The 27,470-nt window shown below is 47.6% G+C and overlaps 1 protein-coding gene across 1 annotated transcript; it reads right to left on the reverse strand.

The window, feature by feature from the left end:
* Positions 1–7,070: 7,070 nt before the first annotated feature.
* UQCRC1 (ubiquinol-cytochrome c reductase core protein 1) lies at positions 7,071–24,565 on the reverse strand. The gene is made up of 13 exons (XM_084635353.1): positions 24,407–24,565; positions 20,262–20,402; positions 19,626–19,712; positions 17,915–18,044; positions 15,935–16,133; positions 14,925–15,004; positions 13,457–13,572; positions 12,842–12,985; positions 11,827–11,987; positions 10,499–10,584; positions 9,295–9,383; positions 8,120–8,195; positions 7,071–7,316 (listed from the first exon to the last, which is right to left on the reverse strand). The coding sequence occupies exons 1-13, from the start codon at positions 24,476–24,478 to the stop codon at positions 7,252–7,254; spliced, it is 1,446 nt and encodes a 481-aa protein (XP_084491479.1). The 5' UTR covers positions 24,479–24,565; the 3' UTR covers positions 7,071–7,251.
* Positions 24,566–27,470: the final 2,905 nt, after the last annotated feature.

Below are 27,470 nucleotides of genomic sequence, written 5' to 3' on the forward strand. Positions count from 1 at the left end.
TGGCTGCCTGGCAAGGAACCAGACAAAAATCCTTCAGGGATTTGAAGCAAAATCTTCCATAATAAGCAACATCATGCTCACACTGCAACTAGAGCTGCTTATTGTCCTATTACATCCTTGACAGAGGAAAAGGATGCTGTTTCTTGTAGCAGTTGAGCTACCAGGCTGCAACTGCTGAGGTTAAGGAGTGAAATGTGTTAAATCACTAGCCTAGCCAAGCAGAACAGTAGCCACTCTTCCCGTTGGGCAGCACCCCACCCTGCACTGTCTGAACAGAGCCTTTGGGGGCACTGCTAGCAGCCCAGGTGAAGACTCTCACTTTGAAATCTTCCCTGTAATGCCTGTCCCGCTCAGGCCAGGATCTATAGCAATGGCTCATCCCCTGTTCTGGACTACCATCTCCAACCTAGAACCTCTTACTCCCTGTAGTGCCTCAGGCAGTGAGTGGCTGGCTGTATCACTCTACCTGCAGGATGGGAAGAAAGCCTTTCCATTCGTACAGCTCGCACAGCGTGTCTGTTTGCTCCTGAACCACCCAAAGGAATCCAGTACTAATCCAGCCAAGCTTTGTGGCACACCTGAGACTGGGATTGCAGCTGTCACTTTTGACATGAAGGAAGTGAACAATGTCACTTGAGAACATAAGGCTGCCACCTAAGAGAACCTCCCCTTCCAAGGGCCAGCCTTCTACATCAGCATGAGAGCAGGAATTACCAAACAGCCCCTTGGCCCTGGCCAGCATGCTGAGCCCCTGGGAAGGTGTCAATCCCACAGTCCCCCCTCTGGCTAAACTACAAATAGCTTTGATAGACCTCAAAGCAGAAGGTGCCCATCCAGGCATCCTCAGCTGAGAGAAAGATCTTAATGCTAGGCCTAGGGGGACAGCGGGGAGATAAGTTTAAGCAGAGAGGAAGAGAAATGAGGAACCTCCGTAGAGAGCAGCTGAAGAGAGAAAAGCAGAATTCTTAAGTCCCAGTATTACTCCTTTCCCCAGCCAATAGTAAGTACTGAGGAAAGGCAGAGACTGAAACCAAATCTTGCCCTTGAGCTGCACGTTGCCCCATCCCAAATCAACTACACAAGGACAGTGGGTGGGGCTGGGACATAGCTGGTAGTCAGGCTCGAGAAGACCCGTTCTCTGCCTCTCTCTCTCCTCCAAACTACCAGACACTCTACATCAGCATCTCTTTTTTCCCCAAGAAGGATCATTTCTGCTCCAAGCAAGTCTAGGATACTGAAACTATCCCTTACGAACCAGAGCTCAGAAGCTGGGGACACTCCCAAGACTAGCTCCAGCACTGATTTCTTGCCAGTTTTTGTAGTGTGTGGGAGAAGTGAGATTTAGTGACTCTGCATCAGGAGTTAGCAGAGCCTGCAGGTTCCTAGGAGTTAATGGGTCATATAGCACATTGCTAGGGGGGCACATCTTTGAGGACTTCACAGCTCAGATCATCCAAGTGCTCATTCACTGTGGTGCAGCCAAATGCAAGCCGCAGTAACACATCTACTAAAGAAAGCCCTAATGCGAGGAGCTAGTTCATTCACTCCAACAGAACAAGTGGAAGCAGGCCAGACCTACAGCTCCATCTAGGTACTTAGATGGCTTCATCACCAGAGTGCCTCAGTCAATGCATTTGTAACTTCAACACCCCTGAGTGGTAGCAATGTATAATCCCCATTGCACAGATGGGAATGGAATCACAAGGTGCTTTAAGTAATTTGGCTAAGGTCACACAGGAAGTCTGGCTGAGCCAGGAAGTGAATCTAGTCTCCCATCCACTAGCCCATCTTCCTCCCCACCCAGCTCACAGGAGAGCAGCATGTGACTGCAAAGGGGTTGACACTTCGCATGTGCATTTTTGACCTCAGCCATATTAAGAGAGTAGCTTCAATAAAGGTTAATCGACCAATAAGCCAGGTACTTTTGAGTGGTAGCGACATGGGCTTCCCAGCCATACTGTTTCATGAGAGCTCTCTCCCACCTGATTAGCTTTCCTCTTCGCTCCATTACTGGCCATGGCCTGGCTCTCACCCAATCAAAAGCTGCTGGCTATATGCCATGGCACCTTAAACTAGCCACACAAGGCTCCAGAAGCCTGGGGGACAGAGGGAGGGAGAGCACACAAGGAGAAGCTGTTCCTTAAACCTGTCCACATTGCCGTTAAGGCGGCTAATTCAGTTACAGTACTGTCCATGCTGGGAACAGGAGTGTTCACTGAGCATAAGCTTGACAGAACTGTACTAAAGACCCTTCCTAGTGGAGTCTGAACATGTTTGAGCTTGCAAAGCATAGATGAACTGTGTTCCCATTTTAAACCCTGTTCGTATTTGAACAGATTAGAACTGTGCTAAACACTGGCTCCCTGCAGGCCTGATTCTCCTCACCCACAGCAAGCATCAGGAGTGGTTCTCCATCAGCAGCAGCAGAGGGAAGCTGGTAGAAAATAGAGAACCAGGCTCAGAGGATTAAGACTCTTCTTCCAAAAGCTCTCCAGAATACAAGGGAACCAAGAACAAAGGCAGCTCTCTGCAGCTCCAGGGTTCCCTAAGGACAAGCACAGCTGCATATCTATGATTAGTGTCAACAGTAATTTCCAAGGGGGGATAACTGAGTTCAGGTAAGGTAATTACAGACAATTGGTTGCTATGGACCATCCCTTGGCAAGAGATGGGTATTCCAAAAAGTCAGCTCTCACATATCAAAGAAGCTGCTTGTTCCAAAGGCAGATCCACCCTGCACATCTGAGGGTCTGGTTCCCTGGTCTCCAGTGTTCACATGCTGTTCTATAGCAGAGGGAAGCATAGGCAGAGAATACTGTACGCTATCCTGGATACCTCTGAATTCTCTCATTTCCTAGCAAAGCACAGCAATGAAGGAATTTATTTAAAACATTGGTTCTCAGACTCATTTAATCAGGCCCCCCTTTTTTGTGTCTGTAGTCAGTCATTTACGCCCGCCCACCCCAAGTACATATACCACCACCCAGCTCTGAAGGCAGAACAGAGAGCAGCAGCTATTGGCCGGGTGCCCAGCTCTGAAGGCAGCGCTGCCCAGCGGCACGTAAGTAAGGGAGGCAATGTGAAAAGTGATATTTGTTAATATCACTTTCCACAACAAACTTAGTGCCCCACTGCCATCCTTCTGTGCTGCTGTTGCCACTCCAGGGCTGACAACCCCCAAGTGAGGGACTGGGGGAGGGCAGCCTGAGTGGCAGGGCTCCAGCTGTCCCCTTTATTCCCCACTTCCTGGGTGTGCATGGCCTTTCTGCACAGCCCCAGCCACCCAGGGCTGACAGCCAGAGCATGTTTGTTTTTTTTTAAAATTATTATTTAAAAAAAGAGGGCAGCAGCTCCGTTGACACATTCCCATGCCTCCCCTGGGAGGCCCATCCCATAGTTTGAGAATGGCTGATTTAGAGGTATTGTTCAGCTAAATCACCATCAAGGGGCATAGGGGAGAGAAGGCAACTGTGCACAACTATGCAAAGGGCATAAGCATCAAAAAGGGAGCACTATTTAGAGTGGAGGAAGGGGCTGTAACTAGGAGTAATGGGAGAAAATGAAACAGGGAAAAGTTTAGAGAGAGTATTAGAACAACATTAGCAGCATGGTCCAATAGACTGCAGAGTAATCTTCCAAGGCAAGTAGCTAAAAATCATTTAACTCATTGAAAACTAGACTGGTCAAAGCCCTGCAGAACAATCCTGCATTGTCTGGGGGATGGAAGACTGATTATGTCATCCAGGCCCTCTCTAATTTATCTGAAATTGCCCTGTTCCACAGGGTGTTCCCGCTCCTTCCTCTACTTGATGCCACTGTCCCACACTAGCCCTTGGAACTTGGGAGGTGGGGGGAAGGAGAGAGATGAGCCTCTCTCACACTTTCAAGATACGCTGGTTATGCAAGATGTTTCCAAATGTGGATTTTCTCAGATTGAGGCTGCCCTGATGGGGCAGCACAGAGCAGTATTAGTAACAGGGACCCTGCCAACCACTTCAGAGTTGACACAGAAGAGTCCAGATGTCAAGTATATTGGGACTGGATTATTCAGCAACTCATTCTCAAGCCTCTTGTAAGAGTCTGAGCAAAAATCCATTGCAAGCCAGTAAGCAGAGGATTGAATTCCCATCACTATAGGCTCCAATATCAACCATCCCTATGTTCTCTACCAGGCTGCTTCTGTCTAAAGGTTGCACACAAAGGACAAAAAGGTTAGTTGTGCAGTGAATAAATCCCTTTATTTTCTTTACAGCTGGTGGGCTGCTCAAGACACCATCAGCATTTCTAAAAGCCCTGATCGCCAAAGCATGCAGACACACTGGGGAACCTACAGACAAATACTGTTTCAACAATCCTCAGCCAAACCAGCAGCAAGAAGATTTCCCCATACTGCCTTGTAGCTAACAGGTAGTTCTTTCCAAAGAAGATAGCTCTAGTGAAGAGAAACTATGTGAAGGGTTACATAAATGGATTCCCATTTGCCCACCTTACAGCTGTCCTCTTCTACCTCCCACCAACTACAAAGCTTGCTGGCAGTATTAGACTCAACCAGCTCACCTAGCCCAGCTACAGGGCAGATGCAGCTAGGGAAGGCAACAAAGAGGGTTAGGGTCTAATTGCAGCCATAAACAGAGGTGGAATTGTTTATTGGTCCTACAAGGTTTCAGGCAAAAGGGAGCAGGTTATTAAGTGTTCTGGGATTTAGATGTGTGTCTAACAAGCTAGAACTTGCAATGTTAGTTTCAGTTCAAACTGCATCAAGAATATTTAACAGTTTCAAACATGCCTAATACATGCAATGAGTTCAGAAACACCAATTCTCATTAAGAATCCAGATTTGGCACAAGTTGCTTAGCTCACTGGATTAGTCTTGAATTCGATGACTAACTCTTGGAAGATTTTACATTTTAAAATCCACTTGTCAGGGCAATGTCTAGAAATTAAGTGAGAATTCAATGAATATTTATATCCACAGAACAAAACTTTAAATAAAAAAACATGTTGCAATTTAAGAACAGAGAAATTGTGAGCTAGCGCCACCTCGTGGGAAGTATCTGCGTTACCACTGTGCAAAGCTTTTCAGCAAAAAGTGCTATTTGGGTCAATGAACATTTCACACTGGTGTTGATGCTGATGTTTTTCAATTCACCAAATATTCTGAAGAGTTTTAGTTTCTATTTGATCTGAAACTCCTAGCAAACTAAAACAAACAGTTATTGGCACAGTTCTAATTTGCCCCTCCATATTGTATATTTTCGGTCTGACCATACAGTCAGCTTTCCACAGATATCCTGTGAATTTCATGCCTGTGAAAGATGCTGGACTGACAACACAGGAGCTGGGTGGCTAGTGGAGACCAACCAGGTATAGCAAAAAGCAGGATAAGTTTCCTCCACTCTGCCCTGAATGCCCACCTCAACCCAACACAGACTCCAGGGATAAGATAGTTCAGTCTCCATGGTGCAGTCAGTTCTTGGCCTCTCAAACACTGTTAAAGATAGGACTGATTATTAGTGGTTTGTCTGATGGGGACACTTATCTATTTAGTTTCTGTTTAGGTCCTAATCATTTCACACAGAACAAGGACATCAACCAGTAACAAGTTTTGATCAATACTGACTTAGCCCACATTTAACCATCAGCCTCAAGATGAAGGGTCCTGAACCCCATTCTCAAGCCTCTGTGCCATTAGACACCCATTTTCCTCTCCTTTACCAGTAGGACTAGTGCACAGGGGCCCCAGTCAGATCAGCGCCCCTGGTGCCAAACACTGTGCACAAACAGTAAAACCATAGTGCCTCGAAGAGTTGTACCACGCTACTGTTGAACCACAGCAGTGTGTACATCATGTGCCCAGTGGCATCCTGACAGCCTTCCTCCAGAAGAACAAACTACTTGTACCTGGACTAGAAATGAGAGCTCTGAGCTAAAGTGGAGGCGGTATGTGTGCACACATTGGTACGCTACCGCAGTTCAGAGGCTCTCTCTGAAAAGAATCTGAATGGACAGGAATGCTGGTGCACTCTTGGAAATAAGGAGGTGGGAAGTGAGCTGAGAACTTGGATCCAAATCACTCATTCTAGAGAAACAAGCCACAATTTCGACCTCTCGCCTAGGCCAAGCTGTCTGCTCAAGTGATGCTGTTCATAGCTTAGGACTCGCGGGTAGTGAAGCTTGGTGTGTCTGACTCACAGGAAAGAGCAAAAGACTTGAATCAATACAGTTAAGTTTCATCACAGAGCACAAGGCTACCACTCTCCTTACATGTACTGCCCAATTGGATGGCAGCTCTATCACTTTCGCTCCTGATCTTTGTGGCTGTTCAAATGCTGATGCTTGCTGGGTAGCAGCAGAGCAGATGAACTTGTTTCTGAAAGCAAAATTTTAGTCCAAGGTTGCCCCTTGACTCAGGGCACAGAGAAATAAAATACTAAGCAACCCCTTGGGTGAAGCCAGCTAATCTGTGCCCATCAAAAAGGTGCCGGTGAGTAACAGTTCTGTTTGTAGGCACTGTAAAGAGGCGCAAGGAAGAGCTGTATTAAGGAAGAGTGAAAATTAGAGACATTCATCTTTCTGTTCTAGCCTGGTGCCACAGAACGAGAGACCAGTGTCAAAGGTGTCTCTGCAGGCTATGGCAGTGACTGAACAGCAAACACAGAGTGCAATCCCACAGCGAAGGGAAGCAAAACATTTTTTTCCATTTTCCTTCAAGGGAAGAAGGAACTTTGGAGCATTTATAGAAACTGACAAGAGGCCCAAATATCAAAAGGCTTTGCAAGATTCCTTCTCCATGGCCCTCCTCAATGCACCCCAATCCAGACCAACAGCGTCCCTGTTGGTCTTCAGCCACCTGCGTGTTATACTGGTCTGCAAAGGTGAAAGGCAAGAGCAATGACTCCAGGCATCACTTAACTCAGTATACCCTATCACAGCCCAGCTACTAAAGTTGCATTTTTGCCAGTGCTAATGCTGGTCCAGTGTGTCACCAACTTGGAGAGGTTCATGAAAGAACTTCCACCCCACACCTAGCCAACAGTGGCACTTTGCCATAAACACCCATGAGAGCCAACTCCATTTAAATTATATTTATTTGGCTCGGTTAGTTTTAACAGTTAAGACAAATGTTTGTACAGCGCTTACAGCAAGGTCCATCTTGCCACTGCCACACAGGAGATTCAGACACAGATCCACCCCTTGGGAGCACCATCCCAGCCCAAGACGTCTCCATTTCCATTCTGCAGGAGGCACAGCCTAGAAACGGAGCCAGTACATGGCGCTGCGGATCCGGTTGTAGTCTGGGAGCTGTTCGATGGGACCTGAGTAGGCAGAGGAGAATTAGTCACTTAGAATAAAGTGAAGAGATCCACCGTCAGCTTCTCAATTCTATTGCTCTCTGATCCAATGATGCCACCACACAGACTCAAATCCTTACATTAAAACCTCAGTCCAACAGTAGGAAGAAACAAGTCTATAAAGACAGTTTAACTGGACAGTGGTTTTTAACACTATTTCCCATTTGTCTTGGAAACCCCTTTTCTTATAGCTCCCCTTTGAAGATTCAAACTTAATCTTGGAGATCACTGTGCGGAGGAGGGGAATCCACCAGGCCCTTAAGGGAGGGAAGATGCTTGGGCAAGTTTTCCAAGGGGAACATCTCCTTGGCCGACAGACAGACATGGCAGAGTAGCACTGCAAGGAGTCCAGCCCATTGATTCTTACATTGACTGATGTCACCACAGAGTAAGGAGATGACATTTGGCGGGCACTATTGCGGACCCCACTCAGATTGAAACTCCATTGTTAATCACATCTCTGTAGCCTGTAACAGAGTGGGAGGCTAGCCAGCAGCCCAAAGCCATTGTCTTAGCAGCTGTACCTAACTAGATTTTCAAAACATACTCTGATGAACATGCTTCAGCATATCGATGCACAAAGGCAGGGGAGACAGTAGTGAAGTTACCAGAAGGGTAAATTAGAGGGAGAAAAGCCAGAACTACAAAATTACTTTATACAGAAAACTGCCAGAGATCCACCAAGCAGACACCTTGCTCTCCATTATAAACAAAGACTCAACAATGTTGGTTGCTTTTCAACCTGTGCGTATAACCAGGTCACTTACCTACTGCTGCAACTGCTGGGCATTTGTCATAGATGTATTTGCTGCAGACCTCCTGTACCATCCTGGCATCCACAGCCTAACAGGAAATGACAAGAACAGGCAACAAATCATGTTTCTGATAGACACACATTTACACAAACTAAAAGCCACTCACTCAACTACCACACAATCAGACTGCCAAAGACCAAGAGATTTGACCCTTTCTGCTTATCTGTTCAATATGATGCTGCTTTGAAGTTATTTGGCTACTTGTCTGCCAGGACAGCTTACAGTCTCCATGAGAAATTCCTCTTGGCAGGATATGGAAACCCGTTCCGGTCTATGTAACTAAAGTCCCTCAAGTTATGTATCAGATGTAGTGCTCCACAAGTGCCAGAGATTGCACACACAGGGCCAGGCAACGAAGCTCCTTATTATATGGCTCTTGCAAGACTGCACCCACTATGTATCTTACAGAGGGAGCTTGGGGATAAGTATTAAAAATGAGGGAGTCTGACAAATCAACTTAGAAGTGAAGATTAAGAGTTCAACAAGAGCCATACTTGACCAGAAGGAAGAGTCAGCACAAGGGGAGCCTTTAGGGAAGATGCCCTGAAATACCTGTTAAAGAACACTTCCCTCTCAATATTACTCTAATGCTGCAATAGCAAAGCCAAATGGATAAGCAAAGGAGAACTTTATGAACCAGCTTTCTGCTCATGAGTAAAATATTCTGGGTGGAATCTCTCAAACCATTTCTAGTTCCGGCTTCTGGTTAGAGAGGGTTTAACTGGCATATACTCACTGAAACCTTTCCGGCTGAAACTGTATCCTGGCCACCTCCTCAGAGGTGGATTCACTCAAATGAGGCACATCACTAATGCTATAGGCACGCAAGTCACTTAACATGGTTATATGTTGTACTACTAACCTACAAGGGACGAACCAGCATCTAGACCTAGGGTGCAGGAAGGTGGTGTGACAACACAGAACACAAGTATAGCCTTATTTTGGCAATTCCACGATACATATATTTCAGTTGTTTAACACTGACCCTGCCTCTGACTTGCCAGGATAAACAGTCTAACTAAACAGGTAAGTGCCTTAGATGCCCAGTTTCTCAGCAGCAAGTTTTATGCCCAGTAACAAACATCTGGAGTAAGGTTAATTGGGCTCCCGTAACAACTGATACGTACAGCAATTCTGGCATCCCACTCAGCTAAAGATATACGGCGTCCATAGTTCAAAAGATGACTCCCAATATTTTCACATAAAGGTGTGGTACCTGGGAAAGATGTAGAGATTCGTTAGGAAAGACCTCACGTTTTGAGCAAGACAGTCAAAGGCCTTCCAACACATCACAGCTAACGTTATGTTTATGTCCTGGAAGTCATGGAATCTGTGACTTCCAGAGACCTCTGACACATTCTCTGCTTCAGCCCCAGCGCTGCAGGACTCTGGAGCTGGCAGCCAGCGGGGCCCTGGCCAGGATTCTGGTGACAGCAGCAATAGGGGGCCCCCTGCAAGGTTGCAGTGACAGACTCCTGAGGAGGCCCTTTCTCAGGGTTCCAATGACAGGTGACAGCCTCGCATGGGGGATGCCTTGGGCGAGTGGCTGGGGGTGCCCCATTTTCTCTTTGGGAAATATGGTCACCTTGTAGCTCCCAGCTGCCATGGGTGGAGGGAACCCCCCCCCCCTGCAGTTTCCAGCTGCTGCCAGCAGCGTGGGGAACCCCACAGCTGAGAGCCACCACGGTGGCAGGGGAAACCATGGAGCCAAAGCAGCAAAAGTCAGACAGGTCACGGCTTCTGTGAATTTTTGTTTATTGCCCATGACCTGTCCATGACTTTTAGTAAAAGTAACCATGACAAAATCCTAGCCTTAGTCATAGCATGACCACCAGTTTGGAAAAAAGTATGCAAGCAGCCCATACCATTAGCCAGCTTCCAATAACCCAGCACCCACGTGCTCCTTTAGTAGGCCATCCCAGGCAGCTCCAGTGGGGAACAGAGAAATGCATTATGACTTCCACCTCTGGAGACCATGGTTCACACCTAACTTGGGTCATAACTGAAATCAGCTTGATGGTCTCAACCTTGCCCTTGGTCGGCATCACAAGGGTGGTGCCTAATTTGTTTTGGCACTGCCACCTTTGCTCAGGAGAGACCCATGGATTCAGGATAGCATGGAGCGTTACAGACTAGGATTCAGAATTAACAAAGCTGGGGTGGTAACCTAGGACAGAAACAGAGGATACGCCAGGTCAGGGCTGAGGAGCAACCTTGCACACTGCTTGCCAGTAGCACCTTGCTTCTAGCCAGAGCTCCTCCTTTCCAGGAAGGCCAGAACTTGGAGCTGTTAAAAAATGCAAAGCAGCTGTTCCTTAGATTAGAACATACCATCCAGCTGAGCCACCAGGGCATTCCGTAGGATGTTCTTGGCTCTCTTCACCTCCCCATCTGTTGCACTGGTGCACAGACGCATCCTGAACAGGAATCAGAAGGAATAAGGGGCTCTCAAAGACATTCCACTAGTACAAGATGAGAAGCGATTACCTCCACCCACATTTATTTTGAACACTGCCCCTCGATTTTCAACCTCTTATACAAACTGAATACTAGGTCTTCAACCCTCTTGCTACTAACTAATACACCAAGAACTAACCTTCCCCATGTATTGTTCAGAGTGGCTAAGAACTCAACAACAAGTAGCACAGAAAACTGACAGCTGACTGAAGCAAGCTCAATGCAAGTCTAGTCAGAGCATACATGGGGGGAAATGACAAATACCTTACCCGAGCAGTCACAATTGGGAGCACCTCAATGGCAGGTGTGTCACTCCAACTTGGCAGCAACAAGAAAGCAAAGGGACCAGGGCATGCTGCCAGCTGTTAGTCCTGTTATAAACTTCAATCACTCACAATCTCTGCTGCTAGGGTTGTTAAGGGTTGCAAAATGGGAGTCAGTCACTGACCACTGTCAAGGGATTCCAATTCCTGAGGGTTCTGTGCAGTTTGGTAGGTTTCCTACAAGTCTTACATCCCTTTCTCCCACCCAGTGTATTTAGATAGCAACCTCTCGGGGGCAAGGACTGTTTCCTGCTCTATGCGTACAGTTCCTAGCACAGGGGGCTTCTCCAATTCTGGTTGTAGCCTCTAGGCACTGCTGGAAGACACATCAAACTCTAAGAAAGACTAAACAATGTAAAGTGCCTTTACATTGCCTCCTGGCAATGAATGGTCTCCAGCACCAAGGCATTTACCAGTCAGTCAACAGGACTCAGACTGTGCATTATGTATCACCAGGTCACCTTTCTTAAGTGTAACATGATGAACAGACTGTGCCTTTCACATGCTCTGGGAAAGGCAACCTTGTTTGGGGATAAGAGACCCCAACACTAGAACAACCTCTAATGCACCAAAACAAACAGGGACCACAGCCATCATTCAGGGAGGTCAGGGGGATAAAACTAGAACAATGGGGTGAGATTAAGACAAAGGAAGATTCAGGTGGGATATGAGGAGTCATTTCTCTTACAGCCTGAAGAGTTTCTTCTCAAGGTAAGTTGTGGAAGCCGCACAGGAAAGGATTAACATGAGATAAAACTCTAGAAAGCACAGGACTCTTCTTGACAGTATGTGGGCTTGAACTTTGTAGGATACAATAAGTTCTCTGCTAGATCTAGTCTCCATAATAGGGACTGATTACATGCAGCAAATCACACTCACCACTCTCCCTGAGCAAAATGCAGTGTATCTTCTATGTTCAGAGCATCAGAAACAAAATGGAGTCCAAAGAGGCCTGTGTCAGAGTAGCAAGTGTTGAAGGTCTGGAAACTTTGACAGAGTTTATTCTCTACTGCAATTGTAGCCAGCCTGCTGGATTGATTCTGCACATAAGTAAACACCCTCAGTGATTCAAATGCTCACCTTTCCTTTGACAGTTCAAATGCCTCCCCCTGAGTGGTTATAGGGTTAGAAGAGCAAACAAGGTACAGAGCTCACGGGGGCACTCCAGGCTCTACCCTACAGAGATGACAAGCTTTCATGGTAGAAAGAGTGTACAGCCTGCTGAAGGCTTTTACATCTCACTAAACTTCCTCCTTTCCCAGCACTGCACTCTGAAGGTGGTACTTGGTACCATTCCAGAAGGGTACCACAAGAAAAGTGGGGGGATATAGGGAGTAGGTGGCCTGAAATTAGAGTGGACTATACTACAGGCATGCCCTGCCAGAGGGAGTCTCTATACAGAGATAAGAGAGGTGTACATTGGGTTTTAAACAGGTCCTCACCACACTGCAGTTGTAAGATGTGCCTGTGTCTTAGGGATACACATTACCCTGCCCTGCTTAAATACTATCACCACTAAATGAACATTTCATTGTTGCATCACAGGACAAGTTTACGGAAAGGATACTCAGGGGTGCGAGCACCTTGCTGGGAATTGTCCTACTCAGTCCTATTCTATATTGCTGAGGATCTGCTGTGCAGCAATCCTCTCCGAGAAAGCTGCATTTAGCTCTCCAGAGACAGCTAGCAGGACCTCCTTGCCACACCCCATCCAGCCCAAGAGGTGTCCCAGATCAGCCCTGGTCAGCATTTCTATCCTGCCTTCTGGATTCACAAACTCCATTTCATGGGAACATTTCAGAATTCAATATTATACATAACAGCTTCCCGCTCAAGGAGATCATAATGTTAAGTCACTACAGCTGACTCAACGCCATGCTCCCAAGTTTCTTACCTTACCACCACCAAAGGTGCGGTCATAGCGCCCTATGATCAAGTTAGCTACAAGAAGGGGAATATTGTCTGGATTGGACCATCCTGGGCCCTCCACTGCAATAGCAACATGAGCCAAGGGTAAGGCGTCATCTCTGACACGGATCTGAAAAACATCAAGGGGCATGGTAAGAGCAGAGTGAGCATTGTGGCCTTCTCTCCAGGGTCTTATACAAAGCATGGGTTGATAAATTAGGGGATTTGGTGCGGTCATGGGCAAGATCAGCTAGCCTTTCACCTTTAAGTTCTTGTATGTAATGTCCCATTCACATCACCAGATGCATCTGGTTTCTAGACTCCATTAGGTCATAGATGAAAGTACTAGCCTCAATAAGTTCCTAGGGGATTTTGATCACATCTACAACCAAAACATTTCTGCAAGACTGGCAGAGCTCGGTAGGGGTCTCAAGACTAGAACAGCGGGGCCTGCTGTTGGTCAGGACTGAGGTGCCATCTACTCACATAAAGAAAACATACAAGTTTACACAGAGATTTCATCCCCTAAGTGACCAGGGGATAATGTCACAAAGGTATGCTTTGTACTCAAAGCAATCTGCTGTTGCTGAGAAGAATTTACCTCACTCCCAGTGAAACGGCAGGGTGGGGGGATGGGCACCGCATCCTCCTTGTATTCAAAGGGAACTCCACTCAAGTGCTGCCTAGCAAGGTCTACCAATTCTGTGTGGGAAACACCTGGAAAGGGGAACAGAAGGTACAAGAAATCAGTACAGCTGCTTGAGCCTCTGAAATGCAAGGAAGAAAAAAAAATATTATGTTCCATATGACAGAAAAGAGCCTGAGAGAGACCACTTTGGAGTCTAAACATCAATTTTAAAATATCAAGACTTCCTAGAGCATTGTTTCTCAAACACGGCCACCATGGCTGCCTTTTCTTGTGGCCACAGCCTCCTTGGTGGTGATGGGGGGCGGGGGAGGTGAAACTGCAGCTCCTCCCCTGGGGCTGCCAGTAGTGATTGGGCCCTGCCCCACTCTGAAACCAGAAATGCCAGAGGAACAGGCAGCTGGTGTGAGTTCCCCACATATCCTGCGAGTAGTGGGGCTCAGGCTTCAGCCCTGGGGTGGCGGGCTCTGGTCATGGGCTCTACCCACATGGCAGTGGGCTCTATTCCCAGGCTCACCACTCCCCCCTGTTGCCCTGGTCCCCACTGCCTCCTCCAGCCCTGGGCTCCGGCTGCATGGCAGCGGGCTCCATCCCCCAGGCTCTGGCCAAATGGCTCCAGGATCTGGCCCCAGCTGGGCGGTGGGTGCTGGCCTCCGGCTCACCACCCCGTGCCCGTCGCCCTGGGCCCCGCTGCCTCCTCCAGCCCTGGGCTCCGGCTGCATGGCAGCGGGCTCCATCCCCCAGGCTCTGGCCAAATGGCTCCAGGATCTGGCCCCAGCTGGGCGGTGGGTGCTGGCCTCCGGCTCACCACCCCGTGCCCGTCGCCCTGGGCCCCGCTGCCTTCTCCATCCATGGGCTCCAGCAGCAGGCTCATCCTATCTCCATCATCCCTGGCCCCCATTGCACCCTCCAACCCCGGACTTCAGCTGCACAGCAGCAGTCTCTGGTCCTCGGCCCCAGGTGCTGGCCCCCCACTGCTTCCTTACCTACCTCCCCAGAGAGGGCTTAATTTAGCCCCAGTAAGCTGGGAGCTGAATAAATCTGCCATGAAAAGTGATATCTGTATGTTAGTTAATATCACTTTTCACTGCCTGTCACCCAGCTAACAAATCTTAAAAAAAAAACAACGGAAGACAAGAACACGCAAAGCACCTTATTTTTGTTTCTTTTCTGTTTAGGTCCAGTAAAGAACAGAGACAACGGTACATTACTTTTATTACTGAGTTTGAAAATAACCCCTACACAAATCACAATGCTTTGGACGTGTATATGTGCATATTTGTTTGTTTTTCCTACAGTTAATTAAGTATTTTAGGAAAAATTGTCAGCAGCCACCAGCAAGAGTTGGTGGCTGCACTCTGAGGCCACCAAAAATTTTGTTGAGAGAACCCCGCTCCTAGAGTCCCAGAAAACTAGCACTTACCTCCAGCAGCTGCGAGGACCATGCGAGGGGCCTTGTAGTGAGTGTCAATGTAGGCGGCTAGATCTGCACGAGTCAGACGCCTAAAGAGCATACACAACATTTTAATATCCCAACAATCCAAGTATGGAGGAGATAGGTTGAGCTGTGAGGGCTGGGTGGTCAGGGAAGGCAGGTACTCAATACAACGGAAGAGACAATACTCCCTTGGTTACAGTAAGAACATCTCCTGGGAATCGGTCATCTAGCCCTCCCCTGTGCTGTACCCTGGAGACCACAATGCTTAGGGAATTGGGACTAGGATACTGAACCTTTCACTTCTATGTCTCCAGTTCAAATCCAGCCTATATCACTTGTGACCAGAAATCATTACTTTCCAATGGTTGTTTAGTAGCCTATGTGAAGTGACGTGATCTCTATCTACTTGCTAATGGGTAAGTGTCCATGGTCAAGGCCACCACCATAATGGCACTCCTAGCTGGTGATCTCAGAGGCACCACAGACTAGATACAGGAGAGGGCTGCACTCTTGGCCTAAACAGTCAATCCCCCCTAGTTAGGGCTGAGGCACAATGGTGGAGAATATGTGAGAGAAGCTTGTGTAGCACTGCTCGCCCTAGGATCAGGCCTAGTACAACAGGACTTCAAACTCCAAAATTGATAATACAGCATCCATCACCAGCAGTGGGAAGCACAGAGTCAAGGCAAAAATTGTAAGTCTATGGTGAACAGATCAGCCACGTGTATAGCACTACCTGCTGCGTGCAAATGGGTAGGGTTGGCTTGCCTTCCTTGTGCAAATACTTTTGTTGCTGATGTGCTTTACTAGCAAAGACCTTTCCACCCTCACTGCACACAGTTGCATGTAGTTGTGGTTATGCAGCTCCCTTTTTATCAAGTTCAGTGATCCATAACAGGAACTGTGTGCTCCCAAGCATTGTGTGTTAGCGGAAGGAGGACTGTCTTTGGGTGTATATCATACTCCAGACCTAAAAGAGTGGATTTGCTGCTCACTTGATGTTCTCAGTGGTTCCCTCGACAGTGCGGCTCAGGGCAGTGCCTTGGAAAGCAGTCGCATGAAGATAGTCAAAGACTACATCTGTCAAGTTGCTGTCAATTTCCTGCAGCTCCTGAAGGATGGTGCTCCGTTCCTTCTCGATCTCAGAATCCTCTAGGCTGCAGTTCTGCACAATGTCAGCCAGAATCTCGACAGCTATAATACACACACACAATTTCAGCAATTTCTTTACCTGGCCACTACAGACTGCAGCAAGAAACTGAAGACAGGTCATAATCTGGAGAAGGAAGGGGTATGGACTGAAATAAACACTCTACCAAGACTCAGCAAAAAAGGGGGAATGTAGGAGACCATGATGGGATAGGGTATGTGGGGCAAAATGGGCTACATACTAGCTGTTCACCTAGGTTCAAGTCTCCATCGGGTCACAAAACAGATAAAATTGAATGGTTTCAATAGGTAGAAATTTCAACATTAAAAATCATTTCTCATCTTGGCATAACAACATTTTGCTTTTCAGAGGCATTATAAGACTGGTACAGGAATTACATAGCAGTTCAGGGGTTCCGTACGCTGGCAATGCAGTGTGGGTGCCTAAAACTGGAAGAGATGAGGCTGCATGTCAGGAGTCAAATGTGTAGGACACTTGCAAAAAACTTGCTATGTCTATGGTTTGTCATAGCTAGTCCTGTAGGTCCTTGCTCTTGTGGGAAAATACTACTTCCCAAAAGACACATGAAATCTGCATATGGCAGCAAGGAGCTGCACTGAAAACAGAACCCACAGGAGCTCCATTGAGCATTTCTGACCGTTAATCATAGAATCATAGAATATCAGGGTTGGAAGGGACCCCAGAAGGTCATCTAGTCCAACCCCCTGCTCGAAGCAGGACCAATTCCCAGTTAAATCATCCCAGCCAGGGCTTTGTCAAGCCTGACCTTAAAAACCTCTAAGGAAGGAGATTCTACCACCTCCCTAGGTAATGCATTCCAGTGTTTCACCACCCTCTCAGTGAAAAAGTTTTTCCTAATATCCAATCTAAACCTCCCCCACTGCAACTTGAGACCATTACTCCTTGTTCCGTCATCTGCTACCATTGAGAACAGTCTAGAGCCATCCTCTTTGGAACCCCCTTTCAGGTAGTTGAAAGCAGCTATCAAATCCCCCCTCATTCTTCTCTTCTGCAGGCTAAACAATCCCAGCTCCCTCAGCCTCTCCTCATAACTCATGTGTTCCAGTCCCCTAATCATTTTTGTTGCCCTTCGCTGGACTCTCTCCAATTTATCCACATCCTTCTTGAAGTGTGGGGCCCAAAACTGGACACAGTACTCCAGATGAGGCCTCACCAATGTCGAATAGAGGGGAACGATCACGTCCCTCGATCTGCTCGCTATGCCCCTACTTATACATCCCAAAATGCCATTGGCCTTCTTGGCAACAAGGGCACACTGCTGACTCATATCCAGCTTCTCGTCCACAGTCACCCTAGGTCCTTTTCCGCAGAACTGCTGCCTAGCCATTCGGTCCCTAGTCTGTAGCTGTGCATTGGGTTCTTCCGTCCTAAGTGCAGGACCCTGCACTTATCCTTATTGAACCTCATCAGATTTCTTAACTGAGTTAACGCTACCCATCTTCCCAAACCTCACAGTACGGCAAAGGATGATCAAAGTCACTCTCTCACCCAGCAACATTATTAAAGGCTATATACAGTAGTATGGTAGGCCGCAAAGGCTTATTTTAGAAGAATATGAAGCTGAAGGCTTGAGCACCATTCCATGACTATATGCTCATCAATTAACTATTCAGGATCTGCAAATGCTCAGATTCCCTGGGTACTAAGTGAATCATAGCCTTGGAGTCCCTGCTTTATCCCACTGGCACATAACAAGAGACATTAAAAACAAACAAACCAAAACTAATATTTCTCTGCCCTCAAGCTCTTGATCAGAGACTTAATAGACCAATGGTCACACTACCTCTGGGCAGGTCTTTGGACAGGGCTTTCATGAAGTAGGCAGTCTGCTCCCGGGAGGTATAACAGTTGAGGTGAGCACCCATACTCTCCAATTCCTTTTCAAAAGTGGCACAAGGACGTTTCTTTGTGCCCTAAAAGAAACAAATGTAGCTAGAAATTGGTTAGGTTTTTCCCTGACAACTAAAGAACTAAATTAATGACACAGATCTTCACAGAACTCAGGGTGCCATTTTAGAAGTAGCTATGTTTCATTCCCATCAGATGCCAATAGGTACTTACTAATTAGGACAAATGTAATTTTCAGAATGCCCTAAAATGCTTGTCACCATGAAGTGAGGCTGATCTCCCAGTGAAAGCTACCATAGTATGGCTACTATTCAGCAGGAAGGCCTGCTTGCACTAAAAAAGTGCTGCTCAGCAGGTGGCTGCATTATTAAAAGGCTAGAGACACTCAGCCATAAGGAAAGTTATTTACAGCACTGTTTATTTAATGTGGGCTAAATACTAATACAAGTTTTCTACACTGGTTTCTCCAGTAAATGAGTTACCCCAATATTAGCAGGTTTCAGAGTAACAGCCGTGTTAGTCTGTATTCGCAAAAAGAAAAGGAGTACTCGTGGCACCTTAGAGACTAAGCAATTTGAGCATAAGCTTTCGTGAGCTACAAAATCTGATGAAGTGAGCTGTTGAGCATAAACTTTTGTGAGCTACAGCTCACTTCATCGGATTTTGTAGCTCACGAAAGCTTATGCTCAAATAAATTGCTTAGTCTCTAAGGTGCCACAAGTACTCCTTTTCTTTTCCCCAATATTAGCAGTAAGTCTCCAACTTGTCATATATCCAAATTGTGAGCAACTTCCTTTGCCACAAACTACACGAGTAGCAAAGCAAGAGTGCTTCATTTTTAGTAATTTTCATATATTTACACACAATTCATATAAATAAAAATAAAATTACTGATGTTAAGTTTAAATAAATTAGGGTTCTTTTTTTTTTAAAAAAGTGGGCTAAATTTGCATTGTTTAAAATACTTAACTGCATAGAAAAATTGTTCTGGAAGTTCAGGAGTTCGTCACAAGGACCTCTGCACACCCTTCTTGTATGCAGCGCACTGCCATTGATTTTCATGCCACTGACTGGTAAATTCGCTGTTCAGAGCCAGTTAATATTATCCCATGACTAGCATGGGAAACACTAGAGAGAGTTAGGCACGTAAATCCCCTGGGTAGTGGCAAGAGTAGAGTCCCCTGAACACTGACTATGGGAGTCAGTACAAAGATTCAGTGCACATTCACAGATAAAATGCCTTTTTAACAGAGAGGGCAGCTTGAACTTTTATTTTGCCCTCATAGGTACCTAAAAAAGCCCCTTATTTGTATTACAGTGGAATCCAGAGGTCCAGATCAGGATTGGGATCCCATTCTGCTAAGCAATATGACAAACAAGAACACTTCCTGCCCTGAAGAGCTTAAGCTCATTTTCCTTCTAACTTACACAAAAAGGTGTGTTCATGCTTTGGTGCCCACACATCTTAAGCAGTGGCAAGTGGAAGAAGTCCAATTTTCTAACATGTATTTGACCCACAGGAATCAGAACCACATATAAATTAAAGTCAGACAGAAAAGCTCAGAGCCCAGAGTGATAGTTCAATCGTAAGTAGTTACATAGGGTCAATTCCCATGAAAAGTACCAGACCTAGCACATCATCTCACCTTGAATGCCAGATGTTCCACAAAGTATCCTGCTCCATTGTTCTTCTCACTTTCGTAACGGCTACCTACCCCAATCCACACACCCACCTAACAGAAGATAGATGAGGTGAATAAATACAATTAGGAAATACAACTAGCAAAATATGCAAGTTTCCTGTCACTAAGTGTAACACCTGGAGTTTAAGACAACCCCACTGCTAGTACCAGGACATGCCCTTCAATGCTGGTGGCAGTGTAAGTATTTTTTTTTTTAAATAATCTAGTCTATTTATACCATTTACCTTGCCACATAAGAGAATAATTTTCAGAATTTTATCAAAGATGTATTAAGCAATGAATGGCTGTCAGAGTTAAGCGTAAGTAAGTCTGAAAGCTACTTCCATGCAAACGCAGGTGGGAGATCTGGGCAGAGCATGAGAGCATCAATGGACTTTTGAGACATTTGTCGACTCATTCCAAAGCAAGTTGTGCCTTTTATTTAAGCTCCAGTTTGCCTAGAGCCACAGACAAGTAAACACAAATGGCTGAATCTCTGCTGCTAACCTTGGTTCCAACACGGGCTTTGAAAGACTAGTACATTACCTGAACTAAGTTAACAGTGATCATGGGATGATTCCAAACCCATCTTAAACTTACTGTGCACGTAGGCTGGCCGGATTCCTCAGAAGCCACACGGAGGCCATTATCCAGAGAGGTAACTTGCGTCTCTGGAATGTTATGGAGTGCTTGGGCATAGGTAGCTGCACCTCGATTTCTCCCCAAACTCATCAAGGCTGGCTAAAGAGAAAGCCACCATCAAACAGCAACTCACTATAGTACAGAGCTACCAACATATAGATTGCCAAGAGTCACATGACGGTGCAGACATAATAAACTAATCCAGCAGAACACAGTTTCACTTGCTAAAGCTTTCCCACAGTAGGTCCCTAACCATTAACATATATATTTTAAATTATAAGATCTGCCAGTTTCTGAGATCTCTGGATACATGAGCATGGGGGTGGGGGGGGGGCGATCTTCACAGGTTGAAGGGAAAAGGATGAGAGCAATCAAGTGGGCTCAAGGCAAACCCCAGAAGCAGGAGTTTGGAAGTGGTCCCATTGTTAGGCATTCTTAACATAAATTGAGATCTTTTGCAGGGCTTTAACCTCATCCCAAAATCATAATCTACACCATGGGTCTCCAGAGACTGATATCTGTACCTCTTTACTTTTCTTTCCTATGCTAAGATTTGGGACAGATAAGCAATGAGAGTTTATGTTGTCCTTCAGGTTTGTATATCCCCATTTATCAAACACTCATCTCACAAAGTATATATCTTGGTAGATCTGTACCAAGTGTACAGTGTACATACATCCTCTCCATTGTAGGGATAACACAATGAAAGCGATACATTATAAGCAGCCACTGTAAAGAATCAAGATCTATGTATTTACAATATATGTAGCAGATTAAAATCAACTATGTCACTTCAGATTCAAAGCCCTTACCCGTTCTTTCAGCTTCAGCATAGAGCAACACCACTTATTATTGAGGTTAAGATTTTGTCTCAGTTATTTTTAGTAAAATTCAAGTACAGGTCACAGGCAACAAATAAAAATTCACAGACTCCCATGACCTGTCCCTGACTTTTATTAAAGATGATGGAGACAAAATGGGGCTGATGGCAGGGGGAGGACCGAAGTGTGTATGGCGAGGGTAAGAGGAGATGAGATCCCAAGCACCACTGTGGAAGATGGGGGGGGGGGGATCCCCCAGCACAGCTTAAGGCTCAGGTCCACTTCCCCGCCCCCAGTTCTAACTGGCCATGAATCAGTAAGATAAACAAATTAAGACAGACTTAATCCACAAGCAACAACAAACATGGTAGAAATGGGTCTTCAGGAAGCTTTTGAATGTAGAAAGGGAAAAGGCCTTGCAGACCAGCTCATTTTTAGAGATGAGCATGGAGTAAGGCATGCAGATACTCATAGGAGAATCAGACAAAAAGAGAGTTGAGGGTGGTATCACCAGCAGAAGAGGCAATAGATGGGCAACACAAAATATGGGCCAATAAGAAGGGAAGGGTGAAGAATTATGCAGAGATCTGAAAACAAAGACAAGAAGTCCTTACTTGATATGGAGGAGAAGATAGATTCAAAGGGTGAGAATTATTTTCTCCAATTTTTTTACATTTAATTTGTGTGACAAAGTGGAAATTTTATGTAATAGTTTTGTGAATCCTGTGTACCTCCGTTTCCCCTATATTTTGTATGGCTATGGGGTGGGGGAGGATGGACGACCATTTGGTCTCAGGGCAAGCTAGGCCCAGAAATACATTAGGAAATTACATCAGTATAACTACATTGCTCAGGGGTGTGGAAAATCCACACCCCTAAGTGACGCAGTTAAACCAACCTAACCCCCAGTGTAGACAGCGCTAATTTGACAGAATTCTCACGTTTACAAAGCTACTGCCTCTCAGGGAGGTGGATTAACTAACCTGACTGGAGAAGCCCTCCCTGTCAGCATAGGTAGTGTCTTCACTGAAGTACTATAGCAGCACAGCTGTGCTGTCAGAGACATAAGAGAATGTTGACAAGTGTCTGAGCTTGAAGGGGTCAGAAGACTGACAAGGGGTTAAAAGACTGACATGGCCAACCCCATATCAATGGCAAATCCAATCACCAGAACACTGACACCCAGCAACCAAGGACCCACAGAAAGATGGCTTTCCCCACTTCTCAGCAGGAAAGCAAAGCAAAATCCCACAGGTCGAGAACAAAGGACCGTGGGTGGGTTAAGAGTTGGCTGCTGGAAGGAGCAAGGGCTCTCACCTGAAAATGACCAGGGAGGTCAGATGGCTAAAGAGAGACACAGCCTGAACATGAGGGTTCACAACAGCTTGGCTGGGCTCTGGACTAACCAGAATGGACTTGAACTATGCTTTAAACTTCAGTTCTCTATGCTAATTTAAGGACTTCCAGTGCTGTGCTCCAGTTCAGCAGTAAACCTGAGTGTTTTGATAGTACTGTTTGAGCATCCCTGTAAATACCTGGGGAGGTGCATTAATTCCTGAAAAGCATAAAAGTCTCTACCAGGGGTTTCCCTCAGGTGGACTTGGTGAACAGAGCTCACAGTATGAAGTAGGAGTGCTGAAGCCACAGAGGTTCAGTCTAAAGAGGTGGCATAGCCTGCTCTGAAGGAAGAGCAAGACCTGTACATGGTCTACCACACTGAACAGGTTCCTCCTGGAGATTGCTCCAAAGCCAGGGCATAGCAGCACTGCTGTGGATCTGTGACAGTTTGTTCTGTGCATTTTGACAGTATTTTCCATTGTCTGCTACATTGTTTTGTCTAGATAACTGGCTCTTACCCATGTGGATTCTGCACTCAGCAAAAGGGGAAAATTTTCAAAATAGGAAAACATAACTGCAAAACTAAAGAGTTTGGCAGGGGGACTCAGGGCAGGTGTAGCACCTGAAGCTACTTTGAACTGATTTTTAAAAACTGATTGACATTATGCTGACACGGTCATGGTTGAATGATTGGACCTTTGCTGTGGTGGGCTCTAGGAGGTGGAACTTGCTCCCTGCTGAAATTCCCCTATTTAAAATAATCATAATACTGTCAGAATAAAGAGTTGTTGCTTTAACTATCCCTGCTACATCTGTATTACTATTTTCCTCTTTCATCCATTTTCCTCTCTCAACTACAATTTGTTAAGCTTTTACGGGCTTGTCTTAATAGTTTTAAAATCATTTTATTCAATAGAACCCCAAATTGGATAGAAGGATTTCCTTGGATTATGAACCTCAAACAGAAGGTGCAGTACTCTGCTCCCCCACAGCATCAGAAACGGTACCCAGTTTTAACATACACTAAATGACTTTAGTCAGGAAACAAATGTCTACTTATAGATGCCAACTAGTTGTCTGGTTAAGACTAGCGTCTTAGCCAGAGACCTTCTACTACACAGGAGCAAAGCCTCCCTAATGTATACAGCATCCCAGCACAAACATGGGAACTGGGCGCGCTTCAACAAGCGGCTATACGAGCTTTTAAACTTCTTTGACGCTACCGGGATGTATAGGTGCTGGAAGTAGAGGTGCTGCAGCACCCTCCAGCCGGAAGAGGTTTCCATCATGTACAGGGTTTACAAGTTTGGTTCAATGGCTCTCAGCACCTGCACTGCACAAGCTGTTCCAGGGCCGCTGGCTGTATCCCTGCCGGGTGGGCAGGGGCCGTGTAGGATTCAGCCGCCCGCAGGTGCGGCGTTGGCGCTCTGGGTAAGACTGATCGAACAGCAAGAAGCAACGGGAGCAGCCGCGCTCCTTCGCCAGCTCCGAAGCGAAGCCCGCAGGCTGGCTAGGTCCGGCCGCGGGTGTACCGGGGCTCTCGGCAGTAGGGGAAGCGGAATCCGACCGGGCGGAGTTTGGAGCCCGAAGGAAGGGCCCGCTTGCCTCGGACCAGCCAGCGCGGCAACACGCCCCCCCGACAGCAGCGCCCTGTCCCTCCCCCAACGGGCACGGCTCCTCCGGCCAGCCCCGCGCACCCCGCTCCGGGGGAAGGTCACTGCGAACAGGGACCCTGCCGAGGAACGGCCCCCGCACCGCACTCCCCATCCCTTAGCCCAGCCGCAGCGGGGGGGCGCAGACAGAGCCAGGCCTGGGCCACTGCCGGTCCCCAGGGCCTCGCCGTCCTTGTGACCTTCCCGGCGGCCAAGGCGGCTGGGCCTGCCCCGGCCCCATCCGCATCCCCTCCCCCAGGCCCCGGCGGGGCAGAGGCGCGCGGCCACTCACCGAGGAGCGGGGGCCCCGCAGAAGGGTTCGGCCCGCGGCACAGCCGGCCCGACACACCGAGGAGGCCGCCATCTTATCCCCTCACCCCTACCGAGGCCGAACTGACCCCGAGCGGAGAGAAAAAGACGCATGCGCAGGAAGACGAGCCCTAAAAGCACAGGAGCGCACGCGCAAGTAGGCAAATTGCCGGGTGATACGCATGCGCAGGGACAGACGCTCGCATGGGCGGAGACTGGGACAGCTGTCTAGAGCAGAAAGGCGCATGCACAGAAATGGGTCTAGCGAGGCTGAGACCGTGTTGCGCCCTCTGTTGGTTGGAGGCCGATGCCGATGAGAAACTGTTCTCAGCCGGCGGGGCGGGTCCTTCCTTACCCGGGCAAATAAGGGCGCAGGGAGGGATCGCACTGGGCACGCGGCCCTGCCCCTTCGGGGCACTGGCTTGCTGCAGCCCATGAGCCCCTGCCCGGTTGGACGAGCCCCACCCTCCCAAGGGGGGGTGGATACCTACAGCCTGGGGCAGATAAGCCCTTGCCCTTGCTCATGCAGCCCCGTAGGAACTGGGCAGGGGCAAGGCTAGTCTCCTGCTAAGCCTTGGGCTCCCCTGGCCAGGCTTCCAGCAGGCCCCTGCCAGTGACAGGCCATAGGAGGGAAGCACCTGCTGCTTCTTGCTGGCCTTGCTCTGCATGGTCCAGTCTGCAGGCAGGAAACTCATCAACCCAGAGCCAGGGCCGGATTAACCTTTTGTGGGCCTCTATGGGGGCAAAGGGGCATGGTGCGAGGGGGCAGGGGCATTGGTCCCAGAGCGAGGGGCTGTTGGATCATATTAAAGAAGTTCTGTATTAAAATCACAAATGAGTTTGATTCCCCAGAGTTTAAATTCCAGGGTATTACTAATGAAGAGGTCTCTTCGTTTTTGGTCCTGTTTCTCTCCCTCTATGTGTGAAACTTGCAAGCTGCTAATTGTGTTAGTACATTCTAAGACAGAGTCTGTTCTCAAAGCAATTCACAGAGAGAGAGACTCAAAGCAATACTCTAACAACAGAAACAGCACCCAGAGACTCCCCGCCCTTTTGTTGTATTAACAATTGTGATTAAAATAGAGATAGAGGATGTATGTGGATGGATGCTTGGTGTGGATAATAACTGAATGATCAGGGAGGTGCCAGCCTAAGAATCCAGTGTCCATCGGCTGAAGAAGGCGTCAAGTGGAAATAACCAGAGGACCCCCGGAGGGTAGACTGGAATCCACCCAACAGCCTCAAGAATGGGAGAACCAAAGAACAAGATAACATCTAGCAGCAGGGAGCTGTCAGGAATGTGCTATCTGCTGATTGATTCAGCAACAGCATGATGAAGCAATTCCCATAGACTGGCATAAGAAGAAATTCCTATAAAAATAGACTCTAAAAAGTGAGAACTTTGCGGTCTGATTCTGCAAACCAACTTCCAGGAGCATCAGATGTGCATCTGACAAGGCCCTGCTCCCTCCTCATGTCCAGGCCACCTGGCCAGTGGCTTAGCATGAGCAACTCTCAGGCTGGTAACTATGATAACAACCTTGCAGAACCTGTGTGTGTGTGTGTTTGTATGAATGAATGTGTGAATAAATATGAGATTGAATGGAATGTTATAACTATAACTAACTGCTTACTATGATTCTTTCTGTATTCACAATAAATGTGGTATTTTGCCTTTTTCCCTTTAATAAGATCCTGCTGGTTTTTATTTTATTGCTATAACAGGGCCGCCCAGGAACGATGGGGCCCAGCCCAGGGTGGACGCGCTCTGCCCAGTTCAGCGCAAGGGCAATGTTTACAAACCAGCAGCTGCCAGATGCACACTGGCCTGCCTGGCCCTTTTCTGCACCACACACCCCTCCACCACCCAGTCCCCCCAACTCCTTATGCCCAGCACTTATGCAAAGCCCCCGACTCCCAACAACTGCACAGCACTCCATAAAGACCCCCCACTGCCCCAACACACACAACCCCCCATTGCCCAGTGTCCCCTCCCCCAGATCTCCGGAGACCCACTCCCCTGCACCCTGCCCCCCAGCTGCATTCACTGGCCTCACTGGGAGATGATTGTGTCCGCTGGGCTGAGCCGACAGTGCACCTGGGGCAAATCAGGGATCACTGTGGCCTCTCGGGAGAGGAATGATCAGGGCGGAGTGGCAGCATGTCCGGCCTGGGCTGGGCTCCCTCAGGGCTCAGTCCTGAGCCACCTGAACTCCCACCTCTTCCCCTACTGGCTGAGACCAGCTCAGCCTCTGCACCGGTCCCAGGTGGCTCAGCCCTGGGGAGATGGGAAGGGCCACACAGATGGCAGGCAGCAGAGACTGTTCGGAGCTAGAGCCACACTGGGGAGTGGGGCAGACCCCTAGGATGCAATCCCCAAGAGCCCACCCAGCCTGACTGTGCCCACTGGCCCCGTGGCCAGTAGCCCTGCTCAGCCGCATAGTGAAGCCTAGCTGCTGGGTGGCGAGCCCCCTACAGGTGAGCGGGACCCGCTGGCTGGGAGCCACTCACACAGCAAGGCCTGGGCCCTGGACTCCCCTGGGCGAGGTGCCAGACCCAGCCATGTGGATGGATTAGACAGGTCCATAATAGGCCCTTTCTCAGTGTGGGCTTGGCACTATTGTAAACCCGGTTCTGCTCAGAGCTCAGCTGCTCCCTCTCCCGCACCTCCTACCAGTCAGCACTGAGTCAGGCCCCAAGGCATTACCTCCATCAGTTTATCTCCAGCTGACAAAATACTCAGTCGTGTATAAAGCTGCAGTAGAATGGGGCAAGCTTTCCAAACAGTGTTGGAGCCAAGCAGGGTGTGAGTCAAGCCCCAGCAGTTTGGGTCAGGTTGAGCTGTTTTTTGAGCACATTAATTTTGTATTTAATCTGGTCACTCATACCCTGTTGCTCTCTGTGCTTCTTAGTGGCTGTTCCAAAGCCGGAGTGGCCGTGGCACCAGCTAGCATTAGCCTTCTTAAAACAAAGTCAAGCAATTGCAAAAAGTATTCAGAGAGCCTGGCAGAATAAGGCCATGATTATAAATAAGGTAGGCCAAAAGG

Source organism: Lepidochelys olivacea (assembly GCF_965140295.1).
Source record: "Lepidochelys olivacea isolate rLepOli2 genome assembly, chromosome: 7".
Taxonomy (NCBI): domain Eukaryota; kingdom Metazoa; phylum Chordata; order Testudines; family Cheloniidae; genus Lepidochelys; species Lepidochelys olivacea.